We start from the raw sequence: 13,312 nt of genomic DNA, 5'->3' as shown, positions 1-13,312 counted from the left end.
TAGTCTGTGATTAGTTCCTTTAATTGTGAACTATTTTTGTCTGTAATTGAATACATAGAGCACTTTCAAGCATGGACTTGGCAATGCTGTAAGTGGCTGAGCTGCTCTTTTCTGGGTTCCAAGCATGCCAGAGTGTTAGTCCCTTGCATGTCTCAATGTGCCTGGTGAAGATGTGTGCACCCTCTTTAAGGAGTGCTGCAGGTGTGAAAGCAGAGTGTGTCTGCATTCGGGAACATTGTGTTCATAAAGCTCCTGTACTGACTTATCTTTAAATAATATATATTAGAAGCCATTCAGTGGAATAGCTGTAAAAAACTCAAATAATGCTGAAGTGTCTTTTTGTTTATTTGTTTTTGTTTTATTTGTTTGTTTGTTTATTTGTTTATTTATTTATTTATTTATGAGACAAGGTCTCACTATGTAGTGTTAGATGACCTGAAATGCACTGTTGTAGACCAGACTGGCCTTATACTTACAGAGACCCATCTATCTGGCTGTCTTCCAAATGCTGGGGTTAAAGGACTGAGCCACCACACTGGTCCTCCAAAGTGACTTTCAAGTTATAATTTAGTTATCCTCATCTCTAGAGATTGATTGGTAAATTGTTTCTTATTGGCTAGCCTAACAAATACTGATTCTCAAGCACTTTTAATTATAAAGGACTAATTAAAACAGTTGATATGCAAATTTATACAATCAAGTATTACAGAGTTTAACTGGAAATTTTTAGAAGGAAAATGTGTTTGTCTCCAGTCATATGAATTCTTTCCTAATTTCATGAAGTCCAGATTTTAGATTTATTTATGTATGCTTTTTAAATGATTTAGTTCAGTATGCCTTCTATGTTTTCCTTTTTCATGTCTCTTAATCCAGTTGACAGTTTTTAAAATTTTTGTGTTCCCTTCAAAGATAAAAGTTTTATTATTTTTCTGGGTTTATATAGAATTAGAACTGATGCTTGGAGTTTTTATTTTGCCTCTGTGAGATGTCCTCATATACAATTTGTAAGTTTAGATATAAAACATTCCAATTTCTTTTAGAAATTCTTAGAGTCTATTCATTATTTGAATTTTGTTGCAGTGTAAGTTTTTAGCAGTTTCTAAAATGCTGTTTATACTGTCACTTTTTAAAAAATAATGTGCACAAGAAAGAAACTACAGTTTTAAGATCAATGTTATAGACTTTATCTGTATAAGTTTTTTTTTTGTTTGTTTATTGAGATGGGATTTCTCTGTGTGGCCCTGGCTGTTCTGAAACTCTAGCTCAGGCTGGCCTTGAACTCACAAAGATCCACTTGCTTCTGCCTGCCTGGATTAAAGGAGTGCACCACTGCTACTGGGCTCCTGTGTAGGCTTTTTAAAGGTTAAATTAAATGTGCAGTTGGGAAATTAAGAAGTAAACATAGAAGTGAACACGCTACATCTGGGATAGTAGTTTTTTGCAGATTTTTCCTTGTAGCAGTTTATTGTAGTTTTCTTATTAATACTTCATATATTGAAGACAATCTTCTTTCAAGAGATGGTTACAGAAATATTTCCAGGGTATTTTAAAATCATTTAAATAACCTCTTGGGAATATATATATTTCACTTATATGAGTATATGTTGCAGGGGGGCCTGCTTGTTCGTCCTGGCAGCCCAGGTAGCTTAGCCCTGAAATAATCACACAGAAACTGTATTCATTAAATCACTGCTTGGCCCATTAGCTCTAGCTTCTTATTAGCTAACTCCTACATCTTAATTTTAACCCATTTCTATTAATCTGTATATCACCACAAGGTTGTGGGCTACCAGCAAAGTTTCAGCATGTCTATCTCCGGCAGTGGATCATGGCCTCTCCCTGACTCCGCCCTTCTTTCTCCCAGCATTCAGTCCCATCCTCCCCGCCTACCTAAGTTCTGCCCTATCAACAGGCCAAGGCAGTTTTTGTGTTTTTTTTTTATTCATTAATGGTAATTGCAGCACACAGCAGGGACTCCCACATCATGTATAAGTAACTTTTTAAAATAAGTATTATTAAGGGGAAATGTCTATTTAAATTGACTAGTTTCAGAATGGACACATTTAGTAACTGATCAAAATACTAAACTTTTTAAACTAACTCAATTGATATCTAATTTTAGTGCCTGTTTTATTTGAATATGCATCTATTACTTTGAAATAAATGGATTGATTCTTTACTAAAAAGAAAATTATAAAATCATTAAATCTTAAGCCTGTAAGTTAATATTTTATACTTACTATCATGGTACATTTTACAGATATCAAAAATGCTTACACAGAGCTGGGTATTAGTGGCACATGCCTTTAATCCCAGCACTTGGGGGAGGCAGAGGCAGGTGGATCTCTGTGAGTTCAAGGCCAGCCTAGTCTACAAGAGCTAGTTCCAGAACAGGTTCCAAATGCTTCAGAGAAACACTGTCTCGAAACCCCACCCCCCCCCCACCAAAAAAAAAACAAAACAAAAAAAAAACGCTTGCACAAGTAAACTGGTTGTGGTGGCTTAGAATTTTAGCACTTAAGAGGCTAAAGCAGGAGAATAACAAATTCTAAACTAGTTTGGGCAACATATTTGTAAATGGAAACTGCATTTTTATTTCCTGGATGCTCATACCCAAATAATCACACAGAAACTATATTAATTACAAAACTTAGCCAATGACCGAGGAGTATTTCTAGCTAGCTCTTACATCCCAAATTTCTATGTATCTCCACCAAGTTGTGGCCTACCGGCAATGCTCTGGCATTTTTCTCCACCTTCTGTACTCCACTTTCTGAACTCCGCCTTCTGTCTTCCAGAATTCAGTTTAATTTTCCTGTCTAGCTATATTATTCCCTGCCGTAGGCCAAAGCATTTGCTTTATTAACCAATGGTAATAAAACACATTCATAACAGGGGAATCCCACATCATTTCCTTTTTTCTGTCTAAATAAAAGGAAGGTTTTAACTTTAACATAGTAAAATTACTTATAACAAAACAGCTATCAAGCAAGAATTACAGTTACCACATTTAGTCTATTTTGGCAAAATTAAAGAAATGACAATATTAAAAAAACAAACATGAAGCCAGGTGGTGGTGGTGCACGCCTTTAATCCCAACACTGGGAGGCAGAGGCAGGTGTATCTCTGTGAGTTTGAGGCCAGCCTGGTCTACAGAGCGAGTTCCAGGACAGGCTTCAAAGCTACAGAGAAACCCTGTCTCGAAAAACCAAACCAAAGCAAGCAAGCAAACAAACAAAAAACCTGATGAAGATATCAAAACTGAAAACAGCACTTCCCCATTCCCCAATAATTTGTATAGATTGTTTAAAAGGATGTCTGTCTCTTTAGTTTATTAGTTTTTGGCACGATTTTATGCAGCATGTAGGAAGAAATAGAAACTCAGTGTACTTTTTTTTAAATTAAATCATTCAGCATTTTGTTAGTTTAAGGTGATTTAAAAAACATAGAAATCCAGCGGCATTGATTCACTTGGGCATATCAGTGCCAAAGTTGAGAAATGTGTTATCTAACTGTAGTTGTTAGTGTTACCAGTTTTATCACATCTGAGGATGAGCCTTTAGCATGCCCATGAAAGGTTGTCTTGACAATGTTAATACTAGTAGGAGGGGCCCTGTCTGCTGTGTGACACCATTTCGTAGGCAGTGGAGTAGACAAAGAAGTTGGGCGCTAGAATGCATGTGTTCAGCCTGCTCTTTGTTCCTGTTTGTGGGCCATGGATTTGAAGTGAGCATCTCTCTCGGATGCTGCTTCTGTGACTTTCTTGCCACTATAACCTGAAACTATGAAATAAACTCTTTTGCCCTTAAGTTGCTTTTGTCAGGATATTACATACAACATGAAGAGAGATGGAGACAGTGAACTATGTCAGTTTGTAGACTTAGCTAAGTTGAATAACAGAGACAGCTAAACCATAAATCCTATTATTTATAATTTTAATTAATGAATTTTTAATGTGTGCAGTTGTTTTACTTATTTGTGTATCACATGCATGTTTGTTGCCTACAGAGGCCAAAAGAGGGTGTTGGATCCCCGGAAGTGGAGTTGTAGATAGTTGTGAGCTGCCATGTGGGTGCTGCCTATTGAATTGGGGTCCTCTGTAAGAGCAGCAAGTGTTTGTAACTCCTGAACTACTTCTCTGACCCCTATTTTATTTATTTTTTGAGGTGAAGTCTTGTGTTGCCCAGTGTATCCTTAAACTTCCTCCTGCCTTAGCCTCTCTGTGTCAAGATTAAAGGTGTGCTCCACTATGCCTGAGTTAGTTTTGCTTTTAGGTTTCTTGTAAATAGAATTTGAAACTCAAAATACTGAGTTATGAGTGAAAACTTAAATGTTAAGACTAGCTTGATTCTGAATAAAAAATAAAGTATGAGTAGGAGGTGTGAAGCTTTTAATTTATTTATTTTTAGTAGGTGAATGTTATTATTGGATTTTTAACTAGAGTATTACAAGCTGAAAATTCATTTTTTTAAACCTGTTGTTTTCATGTGTAATCTATATAAGTAGTGAAAGTTACCTGATCATTTTTCTATAAACTGATGACAAACTTTAGTGACTTTTCACAATTACCATTTTTTGAAGCATTTAAAATTGAAGTATATTAATTAATTAATTAATTAAATTTAAAGTAAAGGTGATTAAAGCTACACTTTTAATTAAAACAGGCATCATAGGTAGGCTAAACAGAAATAGGAATATATATATACATATATATGCATATACATAAATACACACATACATAAACACACACACATATATAAAATCCTTAGCTTCTTCTGAGGATGTAGGTGAGTGGTAGACCACGTGGTTAACGTACAAAAGCCCCCGTGGCCTCACTTTAATTTTTACAATGCTAAAAATTAGGATCAGCTGTCTTTATTTATGGTGGCCATTTAGTCTTCCATGTATTATGTGCCATCTGCTTATCAACTTTAAGATTATTGGTTTACTAATAGCTTTATTTCATTTACTAATTTCATGTTGTTGATTATTGTTGTTCGTAAGCATTTAACTAATGGTTTACATAGTCTTTCAACATTGTGTTGAATCACTTATCTCATAGAAAGCTGTGATGATAGCATTCTACCTACCAAAAAATATATAATATATGCATGTGTTTCTGAAATGTGTAAAAACACAGAAGATAAAAAGACAAAGATTGGCTAAAGAATTTTCCAAATACTTTGATTTTAAATTTAGTATGACATTATTGAGAAAGGATAGCCTCATTTGCACATGCTCATTATTATATTTTAAAGTATAGTGTGTCTGGTTAGTGTTTGACTTAAAGACATCATTTGAAGACTTTGAAAATCATATTGTGTGTTTGCATGCTCTTAGAAAGTTTCTCACAAGGCTAAAAACTAGAACTACAGTGGTGAAAGAGTATAGTCATGTGATTTTTTTTTTATTCTGTTCTCTCATTTTTCTCTAGTCTGCATTGGATTGGTGGCCTAAGATTGATGCTGTATATTGTCACTCAGTTGAACTTCGACATATGTTTGGTGAAACACTTAATAAAGCAATGCAGGGCTGTGGAGCGCACCCAGCAATACGAATGGCACCAGTAAGAAACCATGAGTTTTGACTTTGACCTGTCTGCTGCATTTGTCTTCGTCTCATTCCTGCTGACTTGAATTTGGAGGGTCGACTGCTCTTCTCTTTCCCAGGAGTGCTGTGTATGGTCTATCGCAGTGCCACTGCTCCTAGTTAACAGGATCTGTTTTTAACTGTGTCTGTGAAGTGAACTTAATTTTCTTAAAGAACAGTTTCCAAAAAATGCTAGTAATATCCTAGTGAATCTCACCATTCTTCTTCTGTTCTTAGTTGAACTTTTTCTTACTCAGGTGTTTTGATTTGTTTCTTGGTTTCAAGGATGAGTAATGGAACCAGACCCTTGGCTCAGAGTGAATGTCCTGATGCTGAATAGTACATAGAAAATTAGAAACTGACTAAAACAGAACTCAAAGATACATACATTTTAGTAAATACGATCAATCATTCAGTAAAATTTGAGCAAAACTTGATAGGCACTTTGACAATAATGTTTATTTAAACTTAACAAAGGCATACTTTGAAATTGTTCCATGAAATTTATTAATTTAGAATTTAAAGGTCGTGGAATGTGCATTTCCACACCTAATGATAGGATCGTGTACATGATTTCTGTCTGTATGTAGGAAGAGTTTCACATGTCAACTCTTGACATTGATTGGTGGTGCTTTGTCTTCTGCTTATTTTCTATTCTTATTGGCTGCTGTCGCTCACATGGTCAGATGCCAACCAGTCACTGTTTTGCATGGCAGTGGGCTTCTGTGGCTGTAAGTATATATGACCCCTTGTAACTACCTCAGAAAAGTCTGTTATTTCTTTGACTTTTCTGTGTATAGTTACCATTGTAGTCACATCATGTCATTCCAAAAGAAAATATAGCGTGTCTTTATTGGTTTTATCTAATAAACTTTCCATCTCACACTTATAATTTAAACAGCTTCCTCCTTGGCATGCTTTTATTTCCAAGTTCCTATAATCAGTATACAAAGTATACTAAATACTTTTGTTTTATACAGTTAGGTTCACTGCTTTCCAGTTGTCAGTACCAGTTTTTGAGGATGTAAAAAAAAAAAAAATACTAGATATTCAAATGAAATTTTTTTTTTCCGAGACAGGGTTTCTCTAGCTTTTTTTTTTTTTTTTTTTTTTTTTTTTTTTTTTTTTTGGTGCCTGTCCCGGAACTAGCTATGTAGACCAGGCTGACCTCGAACTCCCAGAGATCTGCCTGCCTCTTCCTCCCAAGTGCTGGGATTAAAGGCATGCGCCACCACCGCCCGGCTCAAATGAAATTTTTTATTTAAGGAGCTTTGGCATTATTTATCTCAAAAATAATAACTGAAAGGGCAAGTCATTGGTTTGTTTGTTTGCTTTTTCCTTCACTGTTGGAGATCAAGGCCAGGTCCCCCATATATGCCAGACATGTATTGTACTATACCCTCTTGGCCCAATGATATTTTATTAGATAAAATTTAATATGAAAGCTTACTTTAGTTGACCTTTTGTGATGACAAGTACACAGTATATTTTCAATTAAAAAGTTTGTCACAGGTATATATGTTAAAGGTAACATATATAATAGCTATGTAAATATTATTTAACTAGACATTAATTCCTTTAAGCTTTGGTAATTCCTTGACCTCACCCCACACTTTGGTTTTCCATTAGGAGAGCATGCTAACAGTCAAAACCAGGGCCTTTACTATGAACAACTATGCCACTGAGCTGTATCTCCAACCCCGGATTACTGTGTACTGGGATATAGTTCAGTGGTAAAGTGCTTACCTCATACACATTGACCCTTAGGATCAATTTTCATCATTGTAAAAAAGGGTTTTGTTTTTATTATCTAAGTTTATTATACCTCTTATGCTGGTAGGAGATATAATAGGAATTGATGAAAGAAACATATTTGCTCCTGTTTTATATCCAACCTCGTACTTCCTCCATTTAATTTTTATGTATGAGTGCTAAAACAAAATGAACCTTGTTTATTCCTTTGAACAGCTAGAGTTTTGAGTGGTAGTGTGATATGTTTGACATTTAAAAGTTTTTATTAGATTTGGTTGTTAGTTGGCTCTATTAGCCCTATAGTATACTACAATCAGTATTTTCTTAAAGCCATAATTAGAGAGGATTTCTTGTGGTTCAAGGATATCAATGATAGGAATTTTTATTTCCATTTTTATTTATTTTTGTGAATACCAATATAAGTTTAATTTTCAGAATTGCTTTTAAGCTTTTTTTCCTTTGGGATATAGGCCATGTAGCTTTGGTTGACCTCGAACTGGCTGTCTTCCTGCTTCCACCTTCCCACTGTTTTATAAGATTTATTTTTACTATTTTTTTTTTGTTTTTTTTTTGTTTTTTTTTTGTTTTTTGTTTTTCGAGACAGGGTTTCTCTGTAGCTTTGGAGCCTGTCCTGGAACTTACTCTGTAGAGCAGGCTGGTCTCGAACTCACAGAGATCCGCCTGCCTCTGCCTCCCGAGTGCGTGCGCCACCATCGCCCGGCCCTATTTTTACTATTTTTAATTACATGAGTATATGTGTGAGTGTGTTCACATGAATGTAATTGCCCATGTAGACCAGAGGCATCAGATTCCCCCTAGAGCTGAAGTTAAGGTGATTGTGAGCCATCTGACTGAACTCAGGTCCCCTGATAAAGCTGTACTCACTCTTGATGACTGAGCCATCTCTCTGACTATTGCTAATGTTTTAAAACTTTGTATATTCTTATGTATAGAATTTTGAATGTATGTGTGTAATGGCTGTAGGAAAATTTTTTGCTTTTTGTTGTTGTTGTTTGTTTTGTTTCAAGACAGGGTTTTTCTGTGTAACAGCTCTGACTGTCCTGGAACTTACTTTGTAGACCAGGCTGACCTCAGAGATCTTTCTGCCTCTGCCTCCCAAGTGCTGGGATTAAAGGCATGCACCACTTCTGTCTGGCCCGGGTTAATATTTTCATCATTTCTGCTTTCATATAGGAAGTAGAGAATTAATATGACTCAGTTATATAGAGTAAGGAAGTTTTAGTGTTTGGGAATCCTTAAGGTAAGCAGCACTCCTTTCTGTGCTTGTGTGCCGACAGGTGACAGATGTGCCTGGTGCTGATGCTAGGCTCACAGGCTGCTCCTTGCATTTGGAGACTTAAGAATTCAAGCCTTCACTTTGCTGCAAAAGTAGCAATCCAGAAGTTCCATGTGGCTGGGTCTCATGGAACACACCTTTAATCCCAGCTCTTGGGTGACATAGGCAGACAAATCTCCATGAATTTGAGGCCAGCACGGGCATGTAGTTTGATCATTTTTCAAAAAAACGGTTCTTTCTATCAATAGGTATTGTAATATGTGTTTCAAAGCTTGACAACTGCCTACTATTTTGGAGGTAAGTTAGTTGGTATAAAGCAGTAGTTACTTGGGGGCTGGAGAGATGGCTCAGCAGTTAGGAGCACTTGTTGCTCTTAGAAAAGACCTGAGTGGTTCCCAGCCCCCGTAAGGTGGCTCATGAAGATCCTCATCTCTAGTTCCAGGGGATCTGGTGCCTCTTCTGACTTTTGCCAGCACCAGCATGTACATGGTGCACATGCATATACACAAGCAGGCAAAACATACTTGTAAACCTTCTTTTAAAGCAAAAAAAACCCTAATTGTTTGGATTTTCTTTTTCTTCAACAAGATAAAAATATGTTATTTTTACTTTTAGCCAACATAGTTCCTCTTTTCGACTCTTCTACAGAGCAGCCCTGAAGATGTTTTGGATAAACTCAGCCAGTTTCCTCAGAGTTTTTATTATATATATCTTGCGTTGGATGATGGGCTTTTATTGTTTCAACTCATTGAAAGTGTTTCATTTGATTTGTTTTGATAACTAAGCAAACCAAGGTCAAATATTGTTAAAGGAATTAAAATGTCACGTGGCCAGTGAATGATCAGGCAGAGTTAGTTTTGAGGATTTTCTGATATCCAGCCTTCATACTGTTTGTCTGGATACCATGTTTCTAAGGACTGTTTTAAATATTGCTTTTGGTTATGGGAACTAGCTGTTTTCATATGAGTACTTTACCCATGTTTCTGGGTTTTTTTTTTACTTTAGTAATATTTTAAATTTTTGAAATATTTGTCTCATCCATGATAATTTATATTTTAAAACTAGAAATATGATTAAATAAAATTAAAGTGTGAAGTTTTTTTATTTTTGTTGTAGATGGGATCTTGGCATAGATGTTTCTTAGCATGCCTGTAAGTCAGTCTCATAGTCGTGAATTAGCTGTGGTTTTGGTTCCTAATTAACTACCCGATCCTCTGACTTAGAAATTTCTTGCCTGGCACAGCTGACTGTCTTTTACTAACTAATGTAGCACATGTGTCAGTTTAGCACAAGTGAAGATTTTGTTTGTTTGTTTGTTTACATTTCTTCTTAAACTGTTTGTTAAGCAGCAAATTATTCTGGACTCTATGTAGACTACTAATGGCCATTAAATTAAAAGAAGTATTTGAAATTTCTCAAATCTTAGATTTCCTACTAGTCAGTTATACTGCAGATCAATATCTAGATGTTAGTATCTGACATTAAACTAAAAATTACTTAAAAAGTGATTACTAATCAGAGAAAAGTTTTCTATCAACAGATTGTTCTTGGATTGTATGGTTCCTGTGCAAGAGCAGCATCATACACAGTTATATTATAGTAAATTTGTTCAGTGAAGGTTTCACATTCATTCAGGTTAGACTTTGAAATAAACACACACACACACACACACACACACACACGAGCATAGAGTCACTTACACACTCTCACTCTAGTACACACACACACACACACACATATCTACTTTAATAAGAGCAAACATTACACAGAACTTACTAAATACATCTGATAAACATTTGCTTTAGTGTTGTAGAGTTTGAGTATTTTATTTCTTAAACATTTGAAAATTAAGACCTGTGTATCGTGGGATGTCTCATCTCGTAGTGGTTAACTGAAAGAAAATCATCTGTCTGCAGAGATGTTTGTCATGGCCAAATAAAGACTGCACAGTCTGCTGCTCCTGTATCTGTCTGTGCTCACTGCAGGTACCAGGTCAAAAGCAGAGTCTTTTTGTGATGTTATAAGACTAGAGAGAAGACAGAATGACACCGAATCCAGGATGTAATTGTTGGGATTATTTTATTTTTAATTTCTTTTAACTTTTATGGGCATTATTTTGCCTATATGTATGTCTTTGTGATGGTATCAGATCTTGGAGTTACAGACAGTTGTGAGCCACCATTGGGTACTGGGAATTGAACCCAGGTCCTCTGGAGTCAGTACTTTTTTTTTTAAAAATTTATTTATTTATTAAAGATTTCTGCCTCCTCCCCGCCACCGCCTCCCATTTCCCTCCCCCTCCATCGATTAAGTCCCCCTCCCTCATCAGGCCGAAGAGCAATCAGGGTTCCCTGACCTGTGGGAAGTCCAAGGACCACCCACCTCCATCCAGGTCTGGTAAGGTGAGCATCCAAACTGCCTAGGCTCCCACAAAGCCAGTACGTGCAGTAGGATCAAAAACCCATTGCCATTGTTCTTGAGTTCTCAGTAGTCCTCATTGTCCACTATGTTCAGCAAGTCCGGTTTTATCCCAGGTTTTTTCAGACCCAGGCCAGCTGGCCTTGGTGAGTTCCCGATAGAACATCCCCATTGTCTCAGTGTGTGGGTGTACCCCTCGCTGTCCTGAGTTCCATGCTCGTACTCTCTCCTTCTGCTCCTGATTTGGACCTTGAGATTTCAGTCCGGTGCTCCAATGTGGGTCCTGTCTCTGTCTCCTTTCATCGCCTGATTAAGGTTAATATTCAGGAGGATGCCTATATGTTTTTCTTTGGGTTCACCTTCTTATTTAACTTTTCTAGGATCGTGAATTATAGGCTCAATGTCCTTTATTTATGGCTAGAAACCAAATATGAGTGAGTACATCCCATGTTCCTCTTTTTGGGTCTGGCTTACCTCACTCAGGGTAGTGTTTTCTATTTCCATCCATTTGTATGCAAAATTCAAGAAGTCCTTGTTTTTTACTGCTGAGTAGTACTCTAATATGTATATATTCCATACTTTCTTCATCCATTCTTCCATTGAAGGGCATCTAGGTTGTTTCCAGGTTCTGGCTATTACAAACAATGCTGCTATGAACATAGTTGAGCATATACTTTTGTTGTATGATAGGGCCTCTCTTGGGTATATTCCCAAGAGTGGTATTGCGGGGTCCAGGGGTAGGTTGATCCCGAATTTCCTGAGAAACCGCCACACTGCTTTCTAGAGTGGTTGCACAAGTTTGCATTCCCACCAGCAATGGATGAGTGTACCCCTTTCTCCACAACCTCTCCAGCAAAGGCTATCATTGGTGTTTTTTATTTTAGTCATTCTGACAGGTGTAAGATGGTATCTTAAAGTTGTCTTGATTTGCATTTCCCTGATCGCTAGGGAAGTTGAGCTTGACCTTAAGTGTCTTTTGGCCATTTGAACTTCTTCTGTTGAGAATTCTCTGTTCAGCTCAGTGCCCCATTTTTTTTTTTTTTCGAGACAGGGTTTCTCTGTGGCTTTGGAGCCTGTCCTGGAACTAGCTCTGTAGACCAGGCAGGTCTCGAACTCACAGAGATCCACCTGCCTCTGCCTCCCGAGTGCTGGGATTAAAGGCGTGCGCCACCAGCGCCCGGCCCCATTTTATAATTGGGTTGATTAGCCTTTTACGGTCTAATTTCTTGAGTTCTTTATATATTTTGGAGATCAGACCTTTGTCAGTTGCGGGGTTGGTGAAGATCTTCTCCCAGTAAGTGGGTTGCCTTTTTGTCTTAGTGACAGTGTCCTTTGCTTTACAGAAGCTTGTCAGTCTCGGGAGGTCCCATATATTCAATGAGGCCCTTAATGTCTGTGCTGGTGGGGTTATACGTAGGAAGTGGTCTCCTGTGCCCATGTATTGTAGAGTACTTCCCACTTTCTCTTCTATCAGATTCAGTGTGTTTAGACGGATATTAATCTATTAATTAATTAATCTATTTGGACTTGAGTTTTGTGCATGGTGATAATAGAAATAGGGATCTATTTTCATTCTTCTACAGATTGACATCCAGTTTTGCCAGCACAATTTGTTGAAGATGCTCTCTTTTTTCCATTGTATACTTTTAGCTTCTTTATAGAAAATCAGGTGTTCATAGGTTTGTGGGTTAAAGTCAGGGTCTTCTATTCGATTCCACTGGTTGACTTCTCTGTTTTTATGTCAGTACCAAGCTGTTTTCAATACTGTAGCTCTGTAATAGAGTTTGAAGTCTGGGATGGTAATGCCTCCAGACGATCCTTTATTGTATAAGATCGTTTTGGCTATCCTGGGTTTTTTGTTTTTCCATATAAAGTTGATTATTGTCTTCTCCAGATCTGTGAAGAATTTTGATGGGATTTTGATGGGGACTGCATTGAATCTATAGATTGCTTTTGGTAGAATTGCCATTTTTACTATGTTGATCCTCCCAATCCAGGAGCAAGGGAGATCCTTCCATTTTCTGGTGTCCTCTTTCAGTTTCTTTCTTCAAAGACTTAAAGTTCTTGTCAAATAGATCTTTCACTTCCTTGGTCAGAGTTACCCCAAGATATTTTATGCTATTTGTGGCTATCGTGAAAGGTGATGCTTCTCTGATTTCCCTCTCTGCTTCCTTATCCTTAGTGTATAGGAAGGCAACTGATTTTTTGGAGTTGATCTTGTATCCTGCCACATTACTAAAGGTGTTTATCAGCTGT

General features: G+C 37.0%; 1 protein-coding gene across 6 annotated transcripts in view; it reads left to right on the top strand.

Moving 5' to 3' along the window:
• The window catches only part of Nf1 (neurofibromin 1), a 268,446-nt gene that overhangs the window by 78,792 nt on the left and 176,342 nt on the right, over window positions 1–13,312 (top strand). For all 6 annotated transcript variants that reach the window (XM_041664518.1, XM_041664517.1, XM_041664515.1 and 3 more), the window contains exon 12: window positions 5,435–5,566. In XM_041664518.1, the coding sequence (XP_041520452.1) occupies window positions 5,435–5,566 (132 nt within the window). The remainder of the gene's footprint in view (window positions 1–5,434; window positions 5,567–13,312) is intronic.

Source organism: Microtus oregoni, unplaced genomic scaffold (assembly GCF_018167655.1).
Source record: "Microtus oregoni isolate MIOR12 unplaced genomic scaffold, Mior012 000015F_ref0000493, whole genome shotgun sequence".
NCBI classification, from domain to species: domain Eukaryota; kingdom Metazoa; phylum Chordata; class Mammalia; order Rodentia; family Cricetidae; genus Microtus; species Microtus oregoni.
Note: the sequence above shows the minus strand (reverse complement) of the source record. Positions and strands in the feature narration are given on the sequence as shown.